This window comes from Nanorana parkeri, unplaced genomic scaffold (assembly GCF_000935625.1).
Source record: "Nanorana parkeri isolate BGI_ZX_2015 unplaced genomic scaffold, ASM93562v1 scaffold924, whole genome shotgun sequence".
NCBI classification, from domain to species: domain Eukaryota; kingdom Metazoa; phylum Chordata; class Amphibia; order Anura; family Dicroglossidae; genus Nanorana; species Nanorana parkeri.
This window is the reverse complement of record NW_017307192.1, coordinates 491,568-518,213: the sequence shown is the minus strand read 5'-3', so window position 1 is coordinate 518,213 and position 26,646 is coordinate 491,568. Positions and strand designations below refer to the sequence as shown.

The 26,646-nt window shown below is 43.9% G+C and overlaps 1 protein-coding gene and 1 long non-coding RNA gene across 3 annotated transcripts in view; one reads left to right on the top strand and one right to left on the bottom strand.

Annotated features, from left to right (window-relative positions):
• The window catches only part of LOC108795042, a 15,774-nt gene extending 9,143 nt beyond the window's left edge, over nucleotides 1–6,631 (top strand). The window contains exon 3 of the long non-coding RNA XR_001941732.1: nucleotides 6,620–6,631. This is a non-coding gene — a long non-coding RNA (uncharacterized LOC108795042). The remainder of the gene's footprint in view (nucleotides 1–6,619) is intronic.
• LZTS1 (leucine zipper tumor suppressor 1) overlaps nucleotides 1–25,982 on the bottom strand; it is a 30,265-nt gene extending 4,283 nt beyond the window's left edge. The window contains exons 1-3 of one of the 2 annotated variants that reach the window (XM_018566208.1): nucleotides 25,933–25,982; nucleotides 2,960–3,316; nucleotides 2,772–2,905 (exon numbers count right to left, since the gene is read on the bottom strand). In XM_018566208.1, the coding sequence (XP_018421710.1) occupies nucleotides 2,772–2,905; nucleotides 2,960–3,209 (384 nt within the window). In that variant the 5' untranslated portion in view covers nucleotides 3,210–3,316; nucleotides 25,933–25,982. Of the gene's footprint in view, nucleotides 1–2,771; nucleotides 3,317–25,932 lie in introns of both variants that reach the window. The other variant, XM_018566207.1, reaches the window with a different exon arrangement.
• Between the last annotated feature and the right edge of the window lie 664 nt (nucleotides 25,983–26,646).

The following is a 26,646-nucleotide window of genomic DNA, read 5'->3' as shown; positions in this document are numbered from 1 at the left end:
TTCAATAATATTTTCCTAAATAGCCTCATTAATACTTCAGAACAGCAGGTTAGGTGCCATAAGTAGTAATTACATTGCATGAGTGTTAGCACCTCCCTGAAATGATACAGGACATGCACCACATGTACAACTGTATACAGCAGAACTTTTAGAGATGACTACCATGGCTGCTGATAATAGCTGTGTCATCCACACCTTGTTCTTTGCTATACGAAGAAAGAAAGATCCTTTGCAATAAGTACACCAAAAGTAACAACCTGTTATTATAAAATGATCTGGTCTGCCATTGCTGATCTTTCTACCTGAAGACTCTAGTTGCCTGGCTATCATGCTGATTCCAATGCTTTCTCACTCACTGACCAGGAACAAGGGGGTAGAATAAGAGTTCCTATTTTCCTCAATAAATACTACTTGTTCTAAGTCAGCATGTCCAAAAGATCAGAAATAGCAGCCTACATACATATATCTGTTAATACAGGTTTCCTATTAACTGCTTCTATATTATATCAAAGGAAGGGCTAGCATATCAAACAGCAGCACCCCACAATGGGTGTATATTCTGATTCCTATGTTTGTAAGACTGCCAGCCATCCTTTTTATTAAGCTTTGTACAATAAGTGAGTTATGGCAGAATTATATTTTCAAGCTATACTCTTCAAATATATATTCCATCAATGGTACTTATGCTTATCATTGCAAGCTCTGTGTATATCCAAAGGCGATATAACTGAACATGAAAGAGACAAACCAAACAGAGCGCACTGGATAGTGCAGAGTAATCTCATTGTAATTAATAAAATGATAACATTGCACTTACAAACAATGACTTGATCATAAAACCAGGAAAAACCTCCTGATATGAAATATCAGATCACAACACCCTTTGGTAAGTTTGCTCTCACATGACAGCCAGCAAAAGGAGAGGATGAAGGCAAAGAAGGAAACTTCACGAGGCAAAAATCTCCTTTTTATAAATAAAATGATACAAATGATGATGCAAGTGGAGGTACTTTTTGAGACAAGTAACAATTTAATTCCTTTTTTGTCACCAATGCTTTTAGGGGATAAATTGTAATGACTCTCTCTCCACTGTTTATACAGTGTGACCTGGTAATCCATAGGAGGAGGTTTTCCCTGGTTTTAAGTTCTGATCAAGTAATCATTTGTAAGTGCAATTGTATCACTTTCTTCTTTAAAAGATTAACTTGTACTATCCAGTGCGCTAAGATTAACTTGTACTATCCAGTGCACTAAGATTAACTTGTACTATCCAGTGCGCTAAGATTAACTTGTACTATCCAGTGCGCTCTGTTTCATTTTTCCATATCCAGCTTTCATTGAATGAAGGGATAACTGATTCTACATGTGAATGCTATTTATTGCTTATTGATTACTTTTCATTTTTGCATGTGTCATAGGTACTTCAGCTTTTTGTTAGTGAGATCCCATGTGCCTTTGCCTTTAAAAGAGAACCATAGGGTCAGTGTTTTTCCCTATAGTTCTCTTTAGGGTCACGGGAGGACATAGATTTGCATACTCCCGTGACCCAAAGCTCAGTATACCGCGAGCTACAGCTCGCGGTATACTGAGACCGCCGCAGTTGGGACGAATCCCGACATTACTGTTGAGACCCACCCAGCTGCGTGAGTGACAGCTGGCTCTGCCTATCTAGAGGCAGAGCCAGGTGTACCCGGTCCCTCCCCCATCCGTTCCACCAGTCAGCGCTGGAGGATCTGAGCTGGGAGGAGGGGAATCCCTGCAAGGAGAGGGGATTGACAGTCACGGCTCTCTGCAGTAGGATGATCGAGAAGTGAGCGAGCGGCGGTATGTGTTTACTCTCTTCCCGATCTATTGAGCCGACGTGTGACAGTTTAATTGTCACACGTCAGCTCTAACTATGAGGAGGAGTGATTTTCACTCACCTCATAGCTCGCTTTTAATTAAATTGGCACGATAACCCGGCATCATAAATGTTACTGACTTAAAATATTTGCTCTCTGAAATTGCTATTCTCCCATGATGGCATACAGGAATTGCTCTATGTATCTACATGCAATATTATTTGTTTACAGAACATTATTAAAGTGTCTTTTAAATATACCATTGAAATATTTAAAAAAAATAACCAGAAATATTGTGAGCTGGTAACTTGCTGTGCTGCCTGTCTTTGCTGAACTCTTATCAGTTACATTGTTCCCAGTTCTCTGTGGGGGTTAGGTCCTACCACTTCTCCTATCCTAGAGTAACAATGCCACGTCTTCATAGGTAGAGTATAGCAGGGGTGGGCAAATTAATATGGAATTCAGGAGCCAGTCTATTTAATCCAGGAGCCAGCAGGAATTTTTTAGGAGCCAGCACCATTGGCAACAAGTAGAGGAAACCTCAAAAGTTAGGTGTCAGCTGTAGTTTGTAAGGCTCCCTGGCTCTTAGGATTTGTCCAGCTCGGCAGTACAATCGGTGAGTGTCGTCATCCTAGGACTTTGGCAGAATTATCATATGGAAATAAAAGAATAAAACTAATGCAGCCTCCACATCACAGGACTGGTAAGCTGCAACATATTCTATTATTGTTCTTGGGTTTAGATACACTTTAACCTTTAGCATTGTGCTTCTGGAGAGCAGATCCTAAGATTACTTTGTGCTAAGGAAGGAGAACATCTACTAATTGTTATTGTAGATTCTGATAAAGTTACATATTTTCATATCTATGATTCATTTTTGCTGCAAAAGAAATAAAAATAAACATTCAGGCTACTATAACCAATTCTCACCAGCTCTAGTCGGTTGGGAAAGTGGATCATGCTGGTCTGGCTGCAGGGCTTGTTCGTTGGCACAGGATATTCCTGGACTGGTTGGGGTTCCGGCTCAGAGCTGGTCACTCCTCCATGATATTCCTGCCGAGGTCCTACATGGTCCCGTGGCCCCACATGGTCCCGTGGTCCTACATGATCTCGTGGACCTACGTGGTCTCGTGGTCCCGCATGTTGTTTCTGGCTTACTTTGATGTAGAAGAAGTCTTCACTGCGGCCCATCTTGGACCCCCCTCCCTTGGCATGTCCTGACTCCTGGGAAAAGCCAAATCTTAGGATGCCATCTGAGCATCGGCTCAGCTTCTTGAGGTGAGGTGGCTTCCTCCCACGATGCTGAGACCCTCTTCCTTGTTTGCTGTTAAGGCCATGCCCTGATAGGAGACTGCCCACACTGCCCATAATGCCACGGAATCTGACAGAGGAAGGTCTGTTAAGTGAGAAGCCAGAGAAGGAAGATAGGGGGCCTGAGTCATATCCAGGGGCCCCCCATTCCTAGACTGAGGAGCCTAAGAGGAACAAAAGAAACAATAAAGAAAAAACTTTCAAAGCAGTAGTAATCTAGTAGTAAAAGTATACATTCTATGCAACACTGCCATTAGATGATATAAGGGTATGGAGGCTAGGAGCAGATCAAATCATTTTAAAATATAAAAAGGAATGCCATGCCACATGGGAAAAGTAAAATCTTGGGATGCAATACCACAAATCTGTACAGCTACTTCATGTTAGCTAACCACCATCAGTGCAGTGTATGGCATCTACAGCTAAAGGGCCAACAAGGTGGTACAACCACACAGGTTATGGTGAGGTGGGCTAAAATTATTCAAAAAGCCCTGAAGTTAATCAATACAAAGCATAGTAGAGCCATCCTAAAACAGATTTCCCCATGGTCCCTGTGTGTGTTTTAAAGTAGCCACCATTCCAAGCTCGCTCCTGTGATGGACTACACTCTCAGGTTTGGTTAGCTTGGAGCGGTGGCTACTTTACAACACACACAGGGACCATGAGGAACAAAAGTAGCCCTCCTCCAGAAGGAAGGACAGTGTCAGCACCAATTCAGAGATGATTTGAGGATCTACAGCCGAGTGATACACAAATAAGATACATTTTTGTTAATAGTTAAGGTACTTGAATGTATTTTAAGACCTCATTCACACTAGAAACGGCCGGCAAGCACAGCTCCGTGCTGCGTGCACGGCCGCATCGGGCAGCTCCCGGGAAGGACAGGTGCTGCGTGTGATTATTACGCAGTCCCTGTCCTTCTCTATGGGAATACGCGGCCATACGCCGCCCTACGCTCATCTCAAGTGCATGTCCGTACGGGTGCTGGTGTCCCGGCTCGGACGCAGACGGGATCCATCCTGTCAGCATATGAGTACGGACACCCGCACAGACGTGCAGGGCAGCGTACGGCCGTGTAGTCCCATAGAGAAGGACGGGGGCTGCGTACTAATCACACGCAGCACCTGTCCTTCCCGGGAGCTGCCCGATACGGCCATGCACGCAGCACGGAGCCGGCTTTTTCTTGTGTAAATGAGGCCTTAAAGGTTTAACTCCTGAATTTGGTGTCACTTTAATGCAGAGATGGCCCCGAGGCAAATAAAGATTGATTTGCATGCTCTGCCCACTATTCTAACATGAAGTATAAACCCCTTATTTTTGGATTTGTAATACCTCCTTTTTTTAAGAAGGCTCTATAAGCTTCCTACTCAAGTTACTAATTCCATCCAACTCACACAACCAATTGATGACGCCATGCTTCCCTGGTAGGTTTTCCATGACATGTAAGGAACAATTAATTGGTGGGTTCAGCAGGATCAGTAGGATTGTTGTAGCCTTGTAGAAGACAAAACATATATTCTAAATATTAGATCTATAAAAGGCCAGCTATTGTTTTACCTGATGGCACCTATACAAATATATACCACCACCCATTTACAAAGGGATTCCGGTCTGAAGAGCGGTGGATCAAATATTATTATTGGCTACTTGACAACACACACAGGGACCATGGGGAACAAAAGTAGTCACCCTCCAGAAGGAAGGACAGTGTCAGCACCAATTCAGAGATGATTTGAGGACCTGCAGCTGAATGATACACAAATAAGATACATTTTTGTTAATAGCTTGGGGACTTGAATGCCTTTTTAAGATGTAACTCCGGAGTTTAGTGTCTCTTTATGTCTGCAGGGAAACGGACACTTCCGGGAGTGTGAATCTTCTGGGACCCCTAGAGCTCTCACTGGCTCCTTCTACTGGCCTTCATATCCCAGCAAAGTGACAACACTGCCTTTGTGCACTAGGTACAGAAAGGTAGCATTGTCACTCTTACACAGGAGGTCCCATGGGCCAAAATTGATTATTTTGTTAGGACAATCTACCCAGCAAGATACGAGATAAAGGACAAGACGTCTTAAGGTATTTAACAACATTCTTTTTTTTAAAAAACTTTTTAGCAGATTACTTACCAAATCCCTGGGAAATTTGGGCTCACAAGTGTTGGGAATCTACAGGCTACATTATATCTAAAAAAATATCTGACTCTTTGAAGTGAAGGGCAGCATCAAGTATATTATCAATAAGAAAAAGAAGGGTATAGTGGTGTAGGCGGCCATACTGTGGAACAAGCTACAGTACATTCAATTATGATGAAAAAGGAACCTTTTATTTACATGTAACAGTTACACGTGATGCTGAATATCCTGATTCACTAATAGCATGGAAAAGCAGGCATTTATATGATACAATAATCATATCCTGTGTACGAGCACAAACGCTATAGTTTGTCAATCACAAAGGCCACAGTAAAAATACACACACTGTACAGTGCGTTCCGAGCAGCACACTCTCGGGTTTCCGTGGCAACGGGAAGTCTGATGCCTCTCATAAGAGCAGGACAAAAGGCTCTGCTGAGGATCGGGGAAAGGGTTAATTTTGCTGGAGTTGCCATCAGCACTGCCTAAGGGAAAAGTACCAAGTTTGGGAAACGTCACACAAGAGCATTACTTCAATAGGGAAAGGGTCAAGGTGCAAACAGAGTTGACCTGTGACTGCCCGCCAGGAAGATTCCTCTAATTTATTACAGTTTTGTAAATTGCAATAGCCCATGCCAATCAAATCTAAATTTTCTCATTATCTTCCATATAGCATATTGACCTTACATGTTGCTAGATGACTGCACACTGAAAGGATGCAAAAAGGAAGATATTTTTCTGATTTTCTGGTGCAACAGTGTTGGGTTGGAAACACTGCCAGATCTACCAGCTCTACTCTCTTCGTTCCGCATCCTTTGAGTCCTTTTCTAAAGACAACCCCTCTATGTCATCAACATCAGGCCATGTCTACTCTCTTCTTTCCTCATCCTGTGAGTCCTTTTCTAAAGACAACCCCTCTATGTCATCAACATCAGGCCATGTCTACTCACTTCTTTCCTCATCCTGTGAGTCCTTTTCCAAAGAAGACAACCCCTCTATGTTATCAACATCAGGCCATGCCTACTCTCTTGTTTCCTCATCTTGTGAGTCCTTTTCTAAAGACAACCCCTCTATGTCATCAGCATCAGGCCATGTCTACTCTCTTTTTTTCTCATCCTGCGAGTCATTTTTCTAAAGACAAGCCCTCTATGCCATCAACATCAGGCCATGTCTAGAACAAATAGGGCAAGCTCACTATCTGTCCAGAAGAGAAGGAAGAGTGTTGGGGGGTGGAAGTGGGGGAAGGAAGGCATACATGAACATTTCAGCCATTGCAAACCATACCTAGTGTCCACGGGTGGAGTGAGCAGACAGAGGACCATGTCATGCCAAGAGGCACAGATGACCCTGGGTCTCAGGCAGCTGGTGGTATATAGGTTTAGCGCTCACCTCTGAAGGAGACGCTGGAATATGCCCTGTTCATCATCACTAGTCTGTCTAGGGGTATGATCTTCAGCCTTCCAACTAGCATTCAACCGCCCTCTTCTAGTGCCCACAAAGCTGCTGTCCACTCCACTAATGTAATGCTGAATAACTTTTATTAAAACATCTTCACACTGGGGAGAGAGGGTATAGGGATCCTAAGCTTCCGGGGTGTAACAGACATAGACTCCAGACTCCCCAGACCTTTTAAGCATCTCAGAGTAGATCCACTTGTGATATAGCAGATAGTAATTGGGGTATCAGATGAGCAGGGATGAATACAGATCCTCAGCAGGAGAGACACCAGCCATGCTCCAGAGGTCCTCTATGTTCCAGCAGACATCAGGTTTTCTAGTTCTCTTCCTCTGGCAAACAACACAGGCCTTCTCCATACTGGAGGCCTCAGGGAACCCTACCCACACTCCAGCCTCTGCCCACCTCCTCGGCCTCAGGCCTAGCCTGGGGTTGGATAGACAGCATCCAGCCCTAATCCATGGCTGGTCCCGGCAAGTCTGAGCACATGGCAAATCCCTCCAGTATGTGTACCCTATCCCAGCATGCACCACTGGTTGAGAGAAACCCAGTGATTGGCTGCTGTGCTGTACATATACTACAGTGCCTCTTATTGGCTGTCCCACAATATAGCAGAGTCACACTCCACCCAGGGGGGTACAGTCAATGCCAGGCACCTGGAATTACCAGATAAATGCCACTATAATTCAGCCAGGCTGACTACAGCCTTGGTAATCACTAAATGTCTAGTAGCCACACCACAGAAGGTGATGGGGGCTACATAGGGTTATGCTGCAGTGCCTATGAAAGAACCCATCATGTACATGTAATTAAAGAGAGGGATCATTATTGGGGCACCACCTCTTGGAGCGAAGTTATAAAGCCAAAATCTCCTCCCATCATCCCAGGAGGCCAAAATTCAATAGTCACAGGCAGCACCTAAACCTGATGATCAATGATTATATGGGCTCCAGGGCGGACACCAACAACCTGAACAGTAATGAGTCCATGGACTACTGTGTGTCTAGGATGGACTACTAACAAGATCTGGCCCAAAACGCATTTGAGCTACTAGTTTGCCCTGCTGCAGCTGTCATGTCTGGAGGTACAAAAAAACTATCTATTGGCTTATATGGATACATTTTCCTTCAATATATTGGAGACAGTGTCACCCCAATTGGATTGGTGCTAGCTACCATAAGCATACTCTCCCAAAAAAATGTTTTCTTTTTTCTTTTTTCTATTATTGTAGGTAGACTACACAAGACCACCACTGCTCTCCAGAATATAACTTATTGATATAAAATGTTCATCTTACTTAGACACAATAGTGCTAAACTCTATCACCCAAATACACTCATTGTGCAATAAAATCCTTAAAAACCACGAGATAATCTGGTATATCCACAAATACGCCACAGAATATACAGTATGATCATATATAAAATAATATGCTTCTATACAGGTGCTAATACTGTATATAACATTGATTAACAGAGTATGGTTTAATAACACAGGAGCTATTAGTCCATCACAGTCAGTCCATTGATTGCACTCATACTATACAACTCTCCATATTTAGTGCAATCAATGGACTGGATGTGATGGCACTACTGGCACCTAGACATGTAAGCTGCGAAAAAATTTGGTTTGGTTCGGATATTTCGTTATTTTGTGATTTGGATACGAAATCCAATTTGGTTCGGGTTTCGGACTCGGACGAAATCCGAATTTACGTTAGTTTCGGATGAGTTTACGAATATTCATGCGAATACCACAGAAAACCATATACAGATATTAATACTAAAGCTGGACCTCCTAGACCCGAATGGCATTCAGAATCCGAATTTCCGAATTGCATTCGGGAACTCCCGAATGCCATTCGGGTCTGGGAGACTCAGCTTTAGTAATATATGTAAATGAAATTCGGAAATTCAGATCTCGAATGCCATTCGGGTCTGGGAGCCATATACATATATTACTAAAGCTGAGGCTCCCAGACCCGAATGGCATTCAGGAACGCCCGAATGCCATTTGGGTCTAGGAGCCTCAGCTTTAGTATTATATGTATATACTGTATATAGCTCCCATGTTGCCGTAACGAAAATTCATGTTCAGACCCATTTGGATGCATTAAACCGAAAAACACATCTGATTGGCCAGAAAAGTCACATGTCCGATTCATTTGACGAAACCAATGAAAACATTTTTAGTTTCTGTTCCTTTAGTCCGAAACACATTTTTAGACTGCACTTGTCTAGTGTCTTGTCTAATGTGTGCGTGTTTTTTTTAAATTAATTTTTTATTATTATAATTTTTTTGTTCTGTTGGGGGGCTTTGGGGAAATATCAGGGGTCTAAACAGACCCCTGACATTTCCCTATTGAAATAGAAAAAGAAATTGAAGACACGGAGTCCTCTGTCCATACAGGTGGGGGAGAGCAGCGTGCATTGGATTGAAGCTGTGCCCCTCCTCCCCCCCCCCCGACGAGCCGCGGCTGTGTTGGCCGCCTGGCGCCCCTGTTGCCAATGGCGCCCTGTGCTCGTCATGGCAACAAGGGCGAAGGGGCCCTGGCTACGACTCCTCTCAGCTGCGCCTGAGGCGAGTGCCTCACTTGCCCCATTGTAGCTACACCCCCGCTTATACCTGATGGCTGTAGTTTGTACTTTTAAGCCTTTTAGACCTTTTGTAGCTTTATGCAAACACTCCTGTTCCCGGTCAAACTACAAGAAAAAAAAAAAAGCATTCCTAGTAGCATTTTATCATGTGTAGCTGCTAAAACTACCAGGAAAAAAATACTTTTTTTTACTGAAAAGAATCAAATAAGAGCAGTTTGGGGTACTGCTGTGTCTGTACTCAAAGCTAACTGTAAAATGAAAGAAAAAATTTAAATTCCTGCAGTCAAATATGAAATGCCAAAGTATGCTGTCCCTGAAAACCATGTTGGTGCCACCAACACCATGGACAGCTTTAAGGTATCTTAAAATCTCTGTATTTCCCACGTCATATTCAACGCTTTAAAAAAAAAGCCCCAACCCCTGATGTACCTGTTTTTGTAATTAGCATATGTTCCACACAATTGTAGAGTGCTTCTCTAGCCTTTGGCTGAGAATAGCTTGTTTAGCAGCCCTTTAAAAGGCCAAAAGTGACCATCAAAAATGGACTACCATTAGCCTAACCAGTGGCAGCACGGGCTGTTAAACACACTCCTGGATGCTGTAGGAGCTCAGACTGTGGGTGGCTGTACAGTGCTTCAGCCCCACCAGACTCAGAGACAGGGTCACACCTGAGGCTGTGCCATGGCTCTGGACCAGGGAAGCGCTCCATGGCTAACTTTACCAGTGCACTAGGTCTTTAAAGTTCCACAATGCAGAACCCAGACACTTAAGGTCACATTCCAGGCTAGCCCCACAACTGTCCAGTCCAGAAGGGTCTGGTTACTGCCTTCAAAACTATTGCTGAGGATACATCAATCCAAAGAGAGAAGGCCAAGCAGCATTGTAGTGAGGTATCTTACCAAGGTAAAGGTAGATGGCAGTATAATCCAATACTATCTGAATCCCTGTGTCCCTCAATGGACGAGAAAGAAAACAGTTTTGGCCTTAGATATACTTTAATATGCAAAGTATAGAACTCCCTGAACAACAAACCATCTCTATTAATAAACAAAAACTTTTGCCTAATATTAATTGTAAACTATTTAGATAATATAGCCTTTTAACAATTTTGGTTCAATTTCTGAGGCTGAGTGGGCTGCTAATATGCAAATGAGCTGATGTTCTAAAGCAGGCACTGTGAATAATTTGTTGCTGGGAGTCAGTAAGAGCCATACTGTGTGTCTTCCCCAATCAATGCATCATCCGAACTGCAGATGAAATACAGAGCGGAGGCTCCTGCTGCTTCATCGAAACAGATGTTTTAAAGTTCCTAAATTTAGATCATGCTAAGGAAGAGGTGCGTTCCCATACGGGCTCTATGTTTTATCGGAATCCTTCAACGCGCTCATGAATACAACCGTTTTGCGGAAGGGATGTTCACCTGAAATTGTGTTGGGACTGTGTTATGTGGCAGTTTACATAAAATTCAACAACAAACTTCAAGCTTTGTGCCTTCAAATTCTCTTAGCTCCTATTGAAGCAGGACAGAGCAGTCTGAACAAGCAGCCAAGGAAGGGGGGGAGGGCTTTTAAGGCGTACAAATGGACATATTCATTAAAATGTACATTTTATTTCTATATAGGTAAAATTATTACACAATGTACCTTTATATACAACAACACAACTATAATCTAATTACAATTAAAAATTTAAAAGTACAGGCCACGTCTATATTGGCAACAGCCTCCCCACAGGTAACCATAAGAACGTTTATATTTAATATCAATAATAATGATGTTTAGATACAGTTGTTCCATTCGAGCTTGCAGCTTTGAGCATATCTTGTGAGTACATTCTTGACCGATAGGTTCCTGGAAGGTGGTTGGAGCCGTGTAGTACAAGAAGATAAGTCACCGGCACTCCAAATTCCCTAATCAATACGTCTTTATTTGAAGCACAATCGTAGGGTCTATTTCCCATGCATGGTTCTGCAGGAAGACTACTTTCTGCTTGTGTTTTTAACTCTCTGCCTCCCTCCCCCTGCTCACTTCTGCAGGTCTCCCATTGGTCCATCCAGAACCCACCCCTTGTACCATATCATCACCTACTGGCTCACACAGATATGGTTCTGACCAACACAATGCACTGTCCATTTTGTCCATGATCATTGATCTGCAATGATCCTGGTATGGAGTTGCTACTGGCATAGTATTATTTATATTATCAAGGGGACACAAAGCAACATAAGACTACAAGCTTAAAAGCAATTTAAGGGCTGGTGCAGACTTGAGCAAACCGGGATGCACGTCCAGGGACCGCCCGATCGTGTGCAGTTGCCGCTCGGCCCTATTGATTTCAAAGGGGTTACATCCTGTACCTTTTTTTGTTACACATGACGCGTAGCTGCTTTAGGATCACCATAGTGTAAACCTGGCCTAAAATGCCTTCTAAAAACACAAGATCTGATTTGAAATTGGGCTATATTGAAGAGCTATACACCACCACTCTTGAACATGTTCCAAGTATTCTATGAGAACTGGAGTCACATGATGAGTGTAGATGCAGATAGAACTTAGCAGTGTTCTTCCTTGATCTGAACCTTTCAGATATATAATTGTCCATGTTGGTACCAAAGCATTGCCATGTTCATGTTTTTACTAGATACAGTAAATACATAAAAATTGATGCTGCGACTGTCATTTTTCTTTTGATTGACCACTTTGAAAACCATCGGTCAAATCTCACACGTAATATTTAGTAATCTGAGTATTTTATAAGTGTGTGAAATCGGTATGGCAGGCATCATGAATGGGCTAAATCAGAATTTCATGCCACAGCAAGGTTCTTTTTGTCATGCTAATCATGCTATGCAATGGGTTTGTGACATTGGTAAATACCTGATATGTGAGTAACAGGGTATTGGTTACTCTCATGAATAGGGTGCCCAGAGGTTTCTATGGTAATGTTTTTTTTCAGGTTGCTATTTTCTTCCTAAGATAAACCTGCGTCATTGATGTTTTGCCGCTCTCCCCCTACCTTCCTTCATAGCTATACACAGTCAGACTCGGGTGATCCATATGTGGGTATTTATAGAATGATCTTTTGTAAGGAAGATCTTCCTGCACCCAGGTTGAGTAGGATTTATATCCATGAGTAGGTTAAAGAGAAAAGTAAAAGGGAATCAGAGAACTTTCTTGTCACCTGTTATTCTGGAAGATTATTCAGTTGCTCACAGAATAGTCACCCATCTGCGGCATGGTGTTCCATCATGGGTTTGTTGTTGGTTGCTTGCACTCATTCTGCTCCAATGTTTGTGCCCCCTTGTCTGCTGTCTGTGCTCTTATGTCTCTGCCCCTGACTCTTTCGTCTGGCCTGCTGCTTTCCATGTGCACTGTTGCACCTATTTGCACTATTGGCATGATGTCCTCAAGCAAGAGTGAATAATGTATCAATGCACACTTAGTGACTGGCCAGTTATGTGTTTAAGCGCATCAGACTTCTAAATCTAGTTGCCCATTTCAGAATATATTATGGCTGTAGGATGCACTTCTCCAAGGCAATTTCCTAATCTCCCATTGTTTACTTGTGTCTGAGGGAGCACCACTTGTCCTGATCTTGGCTAAGTCTCTAAACTTCAGTCATTGCATTCTGTTCCTGCTGAGGCACTTAGCTATTGAACTTCCTGGTACTGACTTTTGGCTTAACCTTGACTACGCTTTTGGTCTACCTGATGGCCGAGTACGGGGCCATCTAGCTTGACCCTTAGCCTTACCCACCTGTACAAGCTTTCTTATTCAAGTTCTCTAATCTTATGGATAAGAACCCTGGGACAGCCAGGCACATGGCATGTGAAGCTTCCCTGAAAGGTGGCAATGGAGAGTATTACTGTAGTTTTTACAGAACCTGAACAAGCAGATGGCCCCTACAGAACCCTTTTGGAGATATAAGGATGCTTTATAGAGACAAAGGATTTTTTTTTTAAATCAGCTCCTCTGAAGATATCCTAGATATCCTATCCTTCTATCTTTTACAAATTCACCGTTTACTTTTTGGGGTTACTGATTATAGTGCTTAATGCCACCCAATTTTTTTCGACCTAAAATACATCTAGCAAGGAAAGAGAGAAAGTGTGTTTTCTAAATACATTTTTTGAGAGCGGGAAAGGTAGACAGACACTGGGCCTGTAAAGATTTGAGTTGTGGCAAAGCGTATTTATCAGCCGATACATTTCATTTCTCTTACAAAGCCTCCAACAGATTTCCCCCCCTGGAAGCCATGAAGACATGACTTTAAAGCAACAACTGGAAGGCAAGTGTAAACTTAGTTACAACATGGTTGTCCAACTCAGCGTTTAGTTGGTGGACAACTGTATTGAAAAAGTACTTCTGTTTCCTGACCACGTTGTCCTTTGCTAGAAAAAGGAAGCACAATGGACAACAACGGCAGACAATAGAGATAATGATGAGGTAGATCGAAAACCAAGAATGAGAATCAAGCTCACGATAAGGACCATGAGCACGATCTTGTAATTGTTGGCCACTGCGTCATATAATAAAATATGCTGTATCCCAGATAAATTTGGGGACTGATGATCACCATACAAAGCCACGGCTGATCACCAAACGAAGCCACTACTGATTTTCAAAATTCCACATCCTAAAGCTTATTTTGGCACCTCCAGAATGAGAGGTAAGACCAGCATTACCAGTACCATAGATGTCCATTTTCTGCTCATAAGGTGAGACTTATCTTTAACACCACCATCATTTGCTAATGCCTCCTCCTCCTCTCTGTGAATCAGTTTTTATGTCATAGCCGCCATCATCATCATCATTATAACAACCTAAGTCTTAAGATGTATTGCTAGAGAACAATAACAGAAGCTGTGGCATCAATTGCTCATTACCCATTGCCACAATTTCCACTGTTTGCCACATCCATCCCAATAACAAATGTTTTACTTTTAATGCATGTTTAATGCTCAACGTCCTTTAAGACTACATCCCCATCACATTCCAAATATTGGGAGATTCCATACTGTTGTACATGTGGAGGAAGTCCTTGAGATGCCACCTCTACTACTGCCTTCACTCACACAAGAAACACCATGACTAGGGCACAGTGGAGTGTTTTTGTATTTCAGAATAACTGATGGACTTTTGAGTTAGCCACTTGAAACATTTTTTTTAAATACAAAACTTTATTTACATGCAGTATTTGCATATAGTTAAAACATAAGGTATAAGTGTACTTATCACCATAAAAGTGGCTCCATTTGAATGAACTATTGTTTCATTATTTCTCATCTATTGCACCTTCTGCCATGGCCAATCTAGATGGTGGACAGGAGGTGAGCCCTCCTGTTTCCACCTTTGGACACTGTACCACCATGCAAAAGAGAACGTCAAATATACCTTTTGGTTGGTGCCTGACAGTGATGGAATGTCTTAGGATTTGCTCTGATTAAAGTTACATAGTTACATAGTATTTGAGGTTGAATAAAGACACAGGTCCATCAAGTCCAACCCATTGCGTTTAAGTGGATTATGATATAAAACTTGACAGCGTATGACCTATCCTCATGGATAAAAGAGTGGCTATGAGCAATGCTCATATACCTTGTGGTGTAGCAGTGGGGGACACCCTTGGATATGGGTCTTTGCACTTGTCCAGACATTCTTTTAACAGACGCCTTCCGATATGGCTCCAGCATTTCTCCAGTATCATATTGATTTCACACGAGCTCCCGAAGAAGCGTTTTTACCCGTGAAACGTGTAGAGCCAAAACTCATCTTATAACACCTCTATTGAATTATGAGAATTAAATCTGGAAACTTGATCCATGTAATGCATGAATATTGAATGTACAACGTATGGTAGAAGGTTAAATAGATGAGAAATGAGATAGTTAATTCAAGTGGAGCCACTTCTGTTGTGATATATATACATATACCTTACGTTTTTAACTGTACAAATATGTAAATAAAGTTTTGTATTAAAAAAAAATAATAATAATGTTTCAAGTGGGTACTTTAAAAGTCCATCTGAATGACATGTTTACTAAAACTGGATGTAGTACCCTTCATAGTGTAACTCATCCGACAAAAAAAGCCTCTTTTGGAAACTTAAGGAACAGTAGAGACCAAACAGACTATATACTTGCACTCAGGGACAAAGCTTTATAATGTGCTGAGTAGAGGGAAGATTGTGTGCTACCATAGCTCAAAGTCAATGCATCATCAGCGCACTGCAACTGCCAAGGTAGGCAAGGCTCCCAGGCGTTTGGGAGTCATGAATTGGCCTCTTAGTAGTTTGCGTCAAGATTGAGCCTAGGAGTGTTCTCTTGCTGTTGCTTGTTCTGTCTTCCCTAATGTCCTGACATATTTATTGTGGGTGGAAGTGGCACTAAATTGTTGTTTTAACTAAAAGCTTGCAAGGAAGATGGAGTGTCTAGCTGATTGAGACATTGAACCTGAGTCAAGGGATATACTGATGGCATAATGTGCTTTACTGTTGAGTTAGAACTTTGGTGAAAAAAAAAACATAATGTGTAGAATTTGTTGGCCAGCAATAGTAACGAATAATGCTAAAATCCATTTTTAATAGGGACAGTGTCATAGAAACAGGACAAGCAGCAATCTATCAATCTCCTAATTGTGTTCATATAACCTTCAGTTCTATCCCTTCTGGTCCTTAGTAACTCAAGACGCTCATACTGAACCTGAGGATGGTACTGTCCAGCAATGAGAAGCCATGTCCAGCATCAGGAAACTGCTGTCCTTCTGCAACAATTTTTATGAGGGTTTCTGTCTGATGACATTATTTGTTTAAATAGCTACTGATAATGGCGCTTGGCATTAAATCACTTGTAGATATTCACCTTGAATGAATTTAGGTTGAATCCTGCTTCTGACAATTTTTAAAATTGGTCCCAGTCTGATTTTCCTACTCTGCCATGGCCAGTCCATAGCCGGCAGTGACAAACAAGGAGGACTCGCCACACAGCTCCAGGAAAACAATGCAACACCACTACAGAAACATCAACTACAGCTGCCCAATGTGCTCTGTAGTACAGGAAGGGCCCAATTCATTAAGGCGCTATCACATGTATGTGTCATATGGGGAGTCAGTGGCAGAATATATAAAGGCTGCAGGGAATGGTATTAAAAAAAACAGAAGATACTGAAGGGGAACAGACCACACATGTGTCTACATATAATTTCAGCCCTTCTAGCAAATGTCTGAGTTGACAGAGCAGGTCGCATTTGACATCTCCAAACGTCCAGTGAAAGACTGAAAAATCTGCTCATTATTGTTATCTGCATTGTATCAAAGCGACTGTCAGGAACCGGATCTGAACCCAGGGCCTCTGCTGTAGCTGACAGTGGTTCTACCTGCTGAGCCACCTTAGAACTATGGATAGCTCCTTGCCTGATCTCCAGTGTAATCCTCAGTTTAACATAATTCACTTGCACATCCCATTGTGAAAATACCTTCTCAGTTTAACATAGTTACTGCTGAACTCTGACCTCCTTGCTCCTCCCTTGAACTTCCTACTTTAGCCATGCCTCTGCACTTCCTGTTTGCCAGATTATTGTGCTCCTGCCACTATCTTGCTTCCTGCTCCCTCTGTGCTACAATCTACTCATACTGCTACCCGTGTACTGACCTTTGGCTGCTGATTCACCGACTACTCTCATTGTCTTCCACTTCATACCTGATACGTTTGGCTCCTGACCTCGGCTTGATCTCTGGCTACGCTTCTGCCTGCTCCTACACTATACCGTCTGCTTGTGTACTGAACTCGGCCTGCTGACTACGCCTCTGCCTGCTGTTTCAGCTACTGGACTCCGAGTCTGATCCAGATCGAGACAGAAACCCTGGCAGGTTAAGGCAAATCAAGATCAAAAGTCTCTGTGAAATAGGACACAGTATACTCACCTCTCAGATGGTGTCACTGATGGAAGCTGCCGCTGTAAAAACTAAGGGGAGTTAGGAAACGTGGGCCTCTGGAGTGGGGAGGGGTTAGAACTTGAGTCAGATGTAATTGCTGTGTGCTCCCTGCTGGGGAGATTTGCTCTTACTGTTTCCCTGGTGCACATAAATACAGCCTGCTCCCAAGCTTGGCGGCTATGGTCACATCCTGGTCCATTCTGGTGATCAAAGCTCCTACACATCCTGGTGGGTTTCTTTTTTTTTTACCAACCATAAAATTCTTCTACTATATGGATCATATGTTCTTTCTCAGATTGGAAATAAAATAGCATCCGATTTATATTTTTCATGTGAAGATGGACCTGGGCTCACAAATCAAGATTCGCTATGTTATGAGGGAAAATCTAAAGATGTTAATTGTGTCTAAGGAGTACTTGACCTGAATTCCTCGAATCTCCATTCACCGATCCCCTCCCCGTACTATGGAACTAGGAGCGATGCAGATTACATCACGTCCGGTCCCATACCTGTCAGTGCCTGGCTCCTGAAGCCCAGCAATAAGCTATTGAAGTGCGATCTGCACTTCGGGAAGCTTATTACAAGTGTAAAGGTGACACTAGGGGGCTCTTGGACCTCCAGCATCACCTTAAAGAGTATCTTGCAAGGCCAACTATGTCAACCCTCAACAGCCGCGTCAATCTCTTTCTTATCTTTTCTTTTACTCTGTAACGCTTCTTCTCCAGATTAAACCTTCGGAACAGAGGTCCTTCATTTTCTTATCAGAAGGAATACCTGTGTGCCCTTCTTCTGGGGGGAACCTCATTGGCCAGGTTAGTATCACCGTTCCCCATAACAAAAACTTGGAATGGGGATCGCCTGCCTCGCTATATAGATTCGCACCCTAGCATTGTACATCGCTCCGATCACGCGAGCGCCATCCATCCGCATTTTGTTTGAAATGTTTCCCCTATGAGACCCGTTTGTGCCGCAACCAGACTTATAACTCGCCCATAGGGCCAGGGCAAGGTGTGGGGATCAGAGAGAACCACAGTAATGGAGATAGGTTCACAATCTTCCAGGCAGCGAGCTCCCACACACTCCTAAGAAAGTCCCTGATTTTTTTTTTCAACTGTAGTCTTTAGAGGTAGCTGCGCCTCCCACGCACACTCTGTGCTGCATGAGTCAGGCAGGAGCAATCGTCAGGGACAGCAGCCTCTACCCGATCAAGTCAAATTCTGACAGAATCCTATGGCAACAGACCCACACATTACAGAGAAAACAAAAAAAAAACAACAACGCTCGGCATTCAGGAGGCTCCCCCTCTCCCCCCCAGCTGCTGCTATGTAAAGCTCCAACATCCAGCGCCATAAATAAGAACCTAATAAACTAAGACTGCCCACATTGGAACTGAATTGTAATAGAGTCTTAGTACATCCGAAGACAACATAAATATGATATAAATGCACTTTAAACATTTCAATGTGGATGTGTTTAACGCCGTGCTGGCCCTTTAAGAGTGTATAGCCGTGGACTTCCCGATTGCGTGATGACTGATTGACTGCAACGGTGATCATGTGATTGGGAGCCTATCCTACCTGTGGGAGCTGTCAGAAACAACGTGGTCAGGGTCCTGGGGGGGAAGGCACGCAATGGAGCGTAGTACAAAACATAGGAGCATGTGTGTGGTGTGCAATGAAGCACACAGCGACCACAAAACATAGACGCACAGGTGCGGCAGCAGAGGAATAAAGGCCACCTTCATGCTGCCACATATGACAAGAGGCTAAAGGGAACCTCAGGAAGTATGGAGCAGTATGTGCTGCTTCTTCCTGTCACACTCCAACCCTACTGTACAGGGATTGCGAGAGGCCGACACCAGGTCTTGCCTTAAGCTGAGTTCACAGGGGCGGAGTTTACTGCCCCTTTAAAAAGCAATCTACCGCGGATCGCTTTTCAGAGCGCGGTTGAGCGGCGTTTTGCAGGTGTTCAGAAGGTGATACTAAAGTCCATGGACCCATCGCACTCCTGACCGCTTGCTCCACAAGAATCGGATGCGTGCTACGGTAGTCAACGGCTGGCAACCGTTACATGCATAGATAGAAACAGGGACACCGGTGTTCCATCGTAAGTTCCAACTCCTCGAGATCTCCAACCATCTGAGTATTAAAATTATCTAGTTGCGGCCATATTGAGTTGCCCCACTCAATATGGCCGCAAGCGGTGGCCATATTGAGTGGGGCAACTCAGATTAATAGCGTGCTGGATTAGTGTGACCCTAGTTAAATTAATACTTTATTGTGTTGTGTAGTATGTGTATAGGGCAATGCCGCGGGTGGCGCAAGTGCAGTACAGCCTTCTCGGCCACACCTCTTACTTGTAACTAAACTAGAAGTCAGATGGTTGGGGAACTCGAGGAGTTGGAACACTGGCACTCCAAATGCGTCTATTTATTGACGTAGATGCGCCATATCACACTTGTGACGCATTTGAACTACATTTGGAGTGCCGGTGTCCCTGTTTCTTTCAGGAGGTGATACTGCCACCTTCTGAATGCCTGTCTTATTTTCCTGTATTACATTCGTATTACGTACCCCGCCACAACCATGTGGCACGTAGTCGCAGAACTAGTCTAGTCGTAGAACTAGTCGTAGTCGCGCTAATTTCAAATGGCACCCTTGGCAAGCTGTACCGCATTCCAAACGTGACATGTTGAGTTCAAATTGACACTCTGCAAAGCAAAGCATTGCGGCAATTTGTATGAACCCATCCAGCCGCCACGTTATTAGGTAGGCCACAGGTAGGCAACTTCTGGCTCTCTAGCTGTGGTGAAACTACAAATCCTATGATGCATCTGTCTCTGGGAGTCATGCCTGTGGCTGTGAGAATCTTGCAATGCCTCTGGGGGGGGGGGGGGGGGGGAAAAAAGGTGCCCTAATGTGCCTGATTTGACCCTGTGATCGGGTGCTGTTGCAAATGAATGGCTCTGCAGAGCGTCAATGCATTGCCGTGCATTAACGTTCAGTCTTCTCTATAAGGCAGGGATCGCAAGTCTCCCTGATGCTCAGGGAGTCTCCCGCTATTAGATAGCGGCTCCCTGACGTCCGCGAGAGAGGCATTTTCTCCCTGAAAGGTTTACTCTGAGTAAACCTTTCCGGTAATTACATCAGTGGGTAAAGTTTCAGAGTTAGACTTGCCTCCTGGAGGAAGGTCATGTGATCTCTAGAGTAGCCTCAGAACGAGGCTTGCCTCCTGGAGGAAGGTCATGTGATCTCTAGAGTAGCCTCAGAGTGAGGTTTGCCTCCTGGAGGAAGGTCATGTGATCTCTAGAGTAACCTCAGAACGAGGCTTGGCTCTCAGAAGGAAGAAGCTATTTGCTGCACAGCAAGGGCGGACATAGACTACTATTGAGAGCAGGTACATCTGACGACGGCCGCTGTAAACAAAAAAAACAGAAAGGGCACATCCCTGAAATGAGACGTGAACCTCCCTGAAATAAGGGTTTGCAGGTTGGGATGTCTGATAAGTCCTCTTGTTAAATAATACGTATTAATGGAACGGGTTCTTTTTTTTATAGCATAGAAGACGATGATTTATGAACACGCGTTCAAATCTCAAACAGCTACAGATTCCGCATTCGTTTTCCAGCGCAGCCGCAGACTGAAAAAAAAACAATTAAATCTGACTTGTCGCTAGAAGCAACAAGGCAGCGTTCCCCATATTAGGCCCCATGTAAACAAAGCACAGTCACCCATAGCAACCGAGCAAATTACATCTATTTTTTTCGACAGCTGTGAACTGCTGGAAAGGGAGATGGGATTGGTTGCTATGGGTTACAGAGGCCCATTAGATGAGTCCATAGGAGTGATGGGCATTCAGCACCGCTCAAGAGATATAACAGCCTTCTGACCTGAAGAGCTTACACTCCATTAGCCCCCCGCCCGCCATCAGTCATGAAATATGGAGAGCAGTGAATCCCACCCAGAGAGAACCAGCAGATGAACGGCTCAGCTCTCAATGGATCCTTCACCACATCAGCTCATTAATTCCTCCCCACCATGACCTGCACATTTTACATGATGAACCTTCCAGAGACCGAGCCCACCGATCCCTACAACAGTCCCTTCCCTTCACTGCTCAGTGTATGGACACCGTCATGAGGCCAGGTAAGTGACCAGCTCCTTACTCCTCACACACTATGCTGCAGAACATTGCTCCATCATCACCTCCCCTACCCAAAAACTGCAGAACATTGCTTTACCATCACCTCCACTACCCAGAAACTGCAGAGCATTGCACCACCATCACCTCCAATACCCAGAAACTGCAGAGCATTGCACCACCATCACCTCCACTACACAGAAACTGCAGAGCATTGCACCACCATCACCTCCACTAGCGGAATTCTGCAGAGAATTGCACCACCATCACCTCCAATACCCAAAAACTGCAGAACATTGCTCCACAATCACCTCCACTACCCAGAAACTACAGAGTGTTGAACCACTATCACCTACACTAGTCAAAAACGGCAGTGCAATGCTTCACCATCACCCCCACTAGCTAAAATCTGCAGAGCATTGCTCCACAATGACTTCCATTACTCAAAAACTGCACATCATTGCTCCATCCTCACTTACACTAACTAAAATCTGGAGAGCATTGCTCCATCATCACCTCCACTACCCAAGAGCTGCAGAACATTGCTCCACCATCACTCCCACTAATTGACATCTGCAGAGCATTGTTCCATCATCACCTTCTCTACCCAAAATCTGCAGAACTTTGCTTCTTTATGAACTCTACTAAATAAATCAGCATATCAATGCTCCACCATCACCTCCACTACCCAGAAACTGCAGATCATTGCTCCACCATCACCTCCACTACCCAGAAACTGCAGATCATTGCTCCACCATCACCTCCACTACCCAGAAACTGCAGAACATTGCTCCACCATCACCTCTACCAAGTAAAATCTACAGATCATTGCTCCACCATCACCCCCACTACCCAGAAACTGCAGAACATTGCTCCACCATCACCTCTACCAAGTAAAATCTACAGATCATTGCTCCACCATCACCCCCATTACCCTGACACTGCAGAACGTTGCTCCACCATCACTTCCACTAACTAAAATCTACAGATCATTGCTCCACCATCACCTCCACTACCCAGAAACTGCAGAACATTGCTCCACCATCACCTCTACCAAGTAAAATCTACAGATCATTGCTCCACCATCACCCCCATTACCCCGACACTGCAGAACGTTGCTCCACCACCACTTCCACTAACTAAAATCTACAGATATTTGCTCCACCATAATTTCAACAAACCAAACCACTGCTGAACATTGCACCACCGTGAGCCCAACTACCCAGACCATCAAATGGCTTGCTCCTCTATCCCCTCCACTAACTAGACACTGCAGAACATTGCTCCACCATCACCTCCAGTACCCAGCCATAAGCTCAGCTACCCAAACCATGAAGAGCATCGCTCCACCATCACCTTTACTACCTTCGCACTGCACAATATTGTACCACCATCACCCCCATTATCCATAAGCTGCAGAATGTTGCTCCACCATCACCTCCATTACCCAGACACTGCAGAACGTTGCTCCACCATCACCTCCATTACCCAGACACTGCAGAACATTGCTCCACCATCACCTCTATTACCCACACACTGCAGAACATTGCTCCACCATCACCTCCATTACCCAGACACTGCAGAACATTGCTGCTTCATCGCTTTTACTACCCAGGCACTGCAGAACATCACTCCACCGTTATCTCTATTACCCTCTCATAGCAGAGCAGTACTCTATCGTCATCTTGGCTACCCAGATACTGCAGAGCATTGCACCTCCATCACCTATGTTACCTAGACACAACAGATCATCGCTTCACTGTCGCCTTCACTACCCAGACAAGGATGGACATTGCTTCCACGGTTATTTCCACTACCCAGGTGCTGCAGAGCATTGCTCCACCATAAACTACACTACTACACTTATAGATACAGCGAAATATAACCCTATCATCACCTCTACTGCTTGATATTGCAGAACATTGCTCCACCGCTGAGTCCTCTACCAGACACTGCAGAGCATTAAACCAAAATTCCCCTTGCGACCTAGACACTAACAAAAAAAAGAGCATCCTGCCACTACTCCCTTCACTAACCAAACACTGCAGAGCATCACTCCATTTTACACTTACTGGAAAAAACACTACAGAGCATTGCTCTCACATCACCTATTTCCCAACCAGTCAATGCAGAGCGTTGCTCCATTATTGCTTATACTGATACTACAGAGTATTGTTCCATTATCACTTCTATTAAGTGACATGAGAATGTCCCTCCGTTATTACGCTCACTATGCAGGCTATGCAGACCATCGCACCACTATTACCTCCCCTAACAGACACTACAGACATAAAATTGTTCGGTTATCTCACCTCAGCCACAGCAGATTATCGTCCTGCTACACCATGCAGGTTATCACTCTGCCATTAGCACTACTACCAGACAGCCCACCATCACCTCCACTAACTCAAATCTGCAGAACATTGCTCCACCACCACCTCCACTTACTAAAATCTGCAGAACATTGCTTCACCATCACCTCCACTTACTAAAATTTGCAGAGCATTGCTCCACCATCACCTACACTAACCAAATCTGCAGAGCATTGCTCCATCATCATTTCTACTACCCAAATCTGCAGAGCATTGCATCACCATCACCTCCACACTAAAAAAAAGTGCAGAGCCTTGCCCCATCATCACCTCCAGTACTCAAAAACTATCTAGGCACTGCAGCACATTGCTCCTCCATCCCCGGTAACCCAACACAAGTACCACTTCAACCAGCAGACAATGCAGAGCATCGCTCCCCCGTCACTGCACTGTCAGATGCCGCAGAGCATTGCTTCCAAATAGTTTTCACTACCATATCACTTCTTTAAATCATTTCTGCAGAGCATCACTCTATTACTCTTTCTACACTGCAGAACATCACACCAACATTTTTTTCTACTCAGGCAGCAGAGCATTGCTCTATCATCAGTTCCACTACCCACACACTGCAGAACTTCAATTTACAATGGCCTCGGCTACCAGCTACCAAAAACCCCAGAGCATTACTCTATTACCTGCTTAATGCAGCACATTACATAAGAGTTACTGCAGAGCATCACTCCATTCACAGTTCTGCTACTGTCAGAGAAGTCAGTAACAGGCATCTGCAGAGCATTCCTCCACCATACTACCAAGAGGAGCATGCAGATCATCTCTCCAATCCCATCCCAGCCACAATTCGCCTGCAGAGCAGAACTCATTAGCTCTGATGCAGAACATCGCAGCATAATACAAGCTAATGAGATGTCACCCCGCTTATAGAGCCCCCCGCAGAGCTTCCTTCTTTCCTCTAGCGCGTGCGAGACACCCCATGGAAATCCTATCATCACCTCATACGATGAATCCTGCAGAGCATCGTCTCCAAAAGACTCACAGAGAGCCACAGCTTAACATCTGACAGATTGAGTTTTCCGAGATGTAATTATCTCCTGTCAGTGACCATTAACTCCGCACTGACACCATCATCTGTAGAATGACATCTCCATTATATAATAATGACTTCGCTCAATGCATTGCTGCCATCCAGACTTAGCAATGCCCTCCATCCGTCTCAGTCTACCTGCTGCTGTGGAACTACAAGTCACAGCATGCCCTAATCCGATATAAAAAAATAGGTCATGCTGGGATTTGTAGTTGTAGCTCATCCACTTGTAGCACACAAATATACGTTGCTCCATGAACAAGCCTTGTTGTATCTCCTACCTGCAGAGTATTGCTCCTTTCCTGCCCTTGCAGAACATCGCTGCCTCCACCCCTTTCCTTAAATAGTATCCCCCACTCCCTTTCTTTTTGCATGCTCCCCCACAAATATGCAGATTATCAGCCTGCTCCTATGAAGATCCCCCGGCCCTGAATTGTAGTTTTATTTTACTTTATTTGATTTATTTTTTATCTTTATCTGTTTAATAGTTTCGAATTTTCAAACATTCCGATTCCAATCGACATAAAGTTACGCTAAGGCTTTTTATAGAGGAGCAGATGGTACTTATATCAGAGAAAATAGATATAGATAGATAGATAGATAGATAGATAGATAGGAGAAGATAGATAGATAGATAGATAGATAGATAGATAGATAGATAGATAGATAGATAGATAGGAGAAGATAGATAGATAGATAGATATTGGATAGATGGATAGATAGATAGATAGATAGGAGAAGATAGATAGATAGATAGATATTGGATAGATAGATAGATAGATAGATAGATAGATAGATAGATAGATAGATAGATGTTGGATAGATGGATAGATAGATAGATAGATAGATAGATAGATAGATAGAAAGACAGAATACATTAAATAAGGATAATGAATGAAGTGCAGTAACCCATAACAACCATTCAGCATCTTTCATTGCTCTGTCCTCTTTTTTTTTTTTCTTCAAACTGATAACCGGTGAAATGTGATTGGTTGCCAGGGGTTACTGCACTTTCTACATTATCGCTGCGTTCTGCGTCGCTCGCTAAGTCCACACCGTGGCCCCTCACTCAGCACGCAGGGTCCCCATTGCCCTTTTCTCCGCACTCACCTGCTCCCATGTATCGCCGGTCGCCGGACCTGTAGCTCGGAAGGTTGGATCATCCACTGACAGCCGAGTCCGGTAGCCAAATTGGCAAGCGTGGAAGGACTGGGAGAGGATGCGATCTCCCCTCTGATTGGGCAGAGGGAAAAAGGCAGTATTTGCATAAAACTCCATCTGACTCCCACACACTTTGCTGCTCCTCTCCTCCCTCGTACGCTCGCTCCAATATCCTGACATTTTTTTTTCCCCTCGATTATGCTGGCTGTTCTCCGAGCACCCACTTCAAAAACGATTCATCATCTCAGCTATTTCTATGAGCTCACGTTATTATGTTTTCCTCCATTTTACCTTTATTTTTTTTATTGCTGGGACGCTAAAAGCCTCTTTCGTAAAAAAAAATGACGCATTATAACGTTTTTAAAAGAGCGCTAGCGCCTTTCGAGTGCAAGCGTCACGGTTAGCGGGTCTTGCTATGCGACAGTGAAATTCGCTATTTTTCCTACTGCGTCAAATGGATATTAATGTTCACCAAAACCCTCCCCCGATTTGGTTTGTCAGTTATTATAGAATTCGCTGTTATTCGCTACCTCATACAGGTACTCTAGTCCCATTTAACAGGGGTAGGCAACCTCGGCACTCCAGCTGTTGTGGAACTACAAGTCCCATTGCAAGACTCTGACCACCACAGGCAGGGCCACCCCTCTAATGGGGCAACCTGAG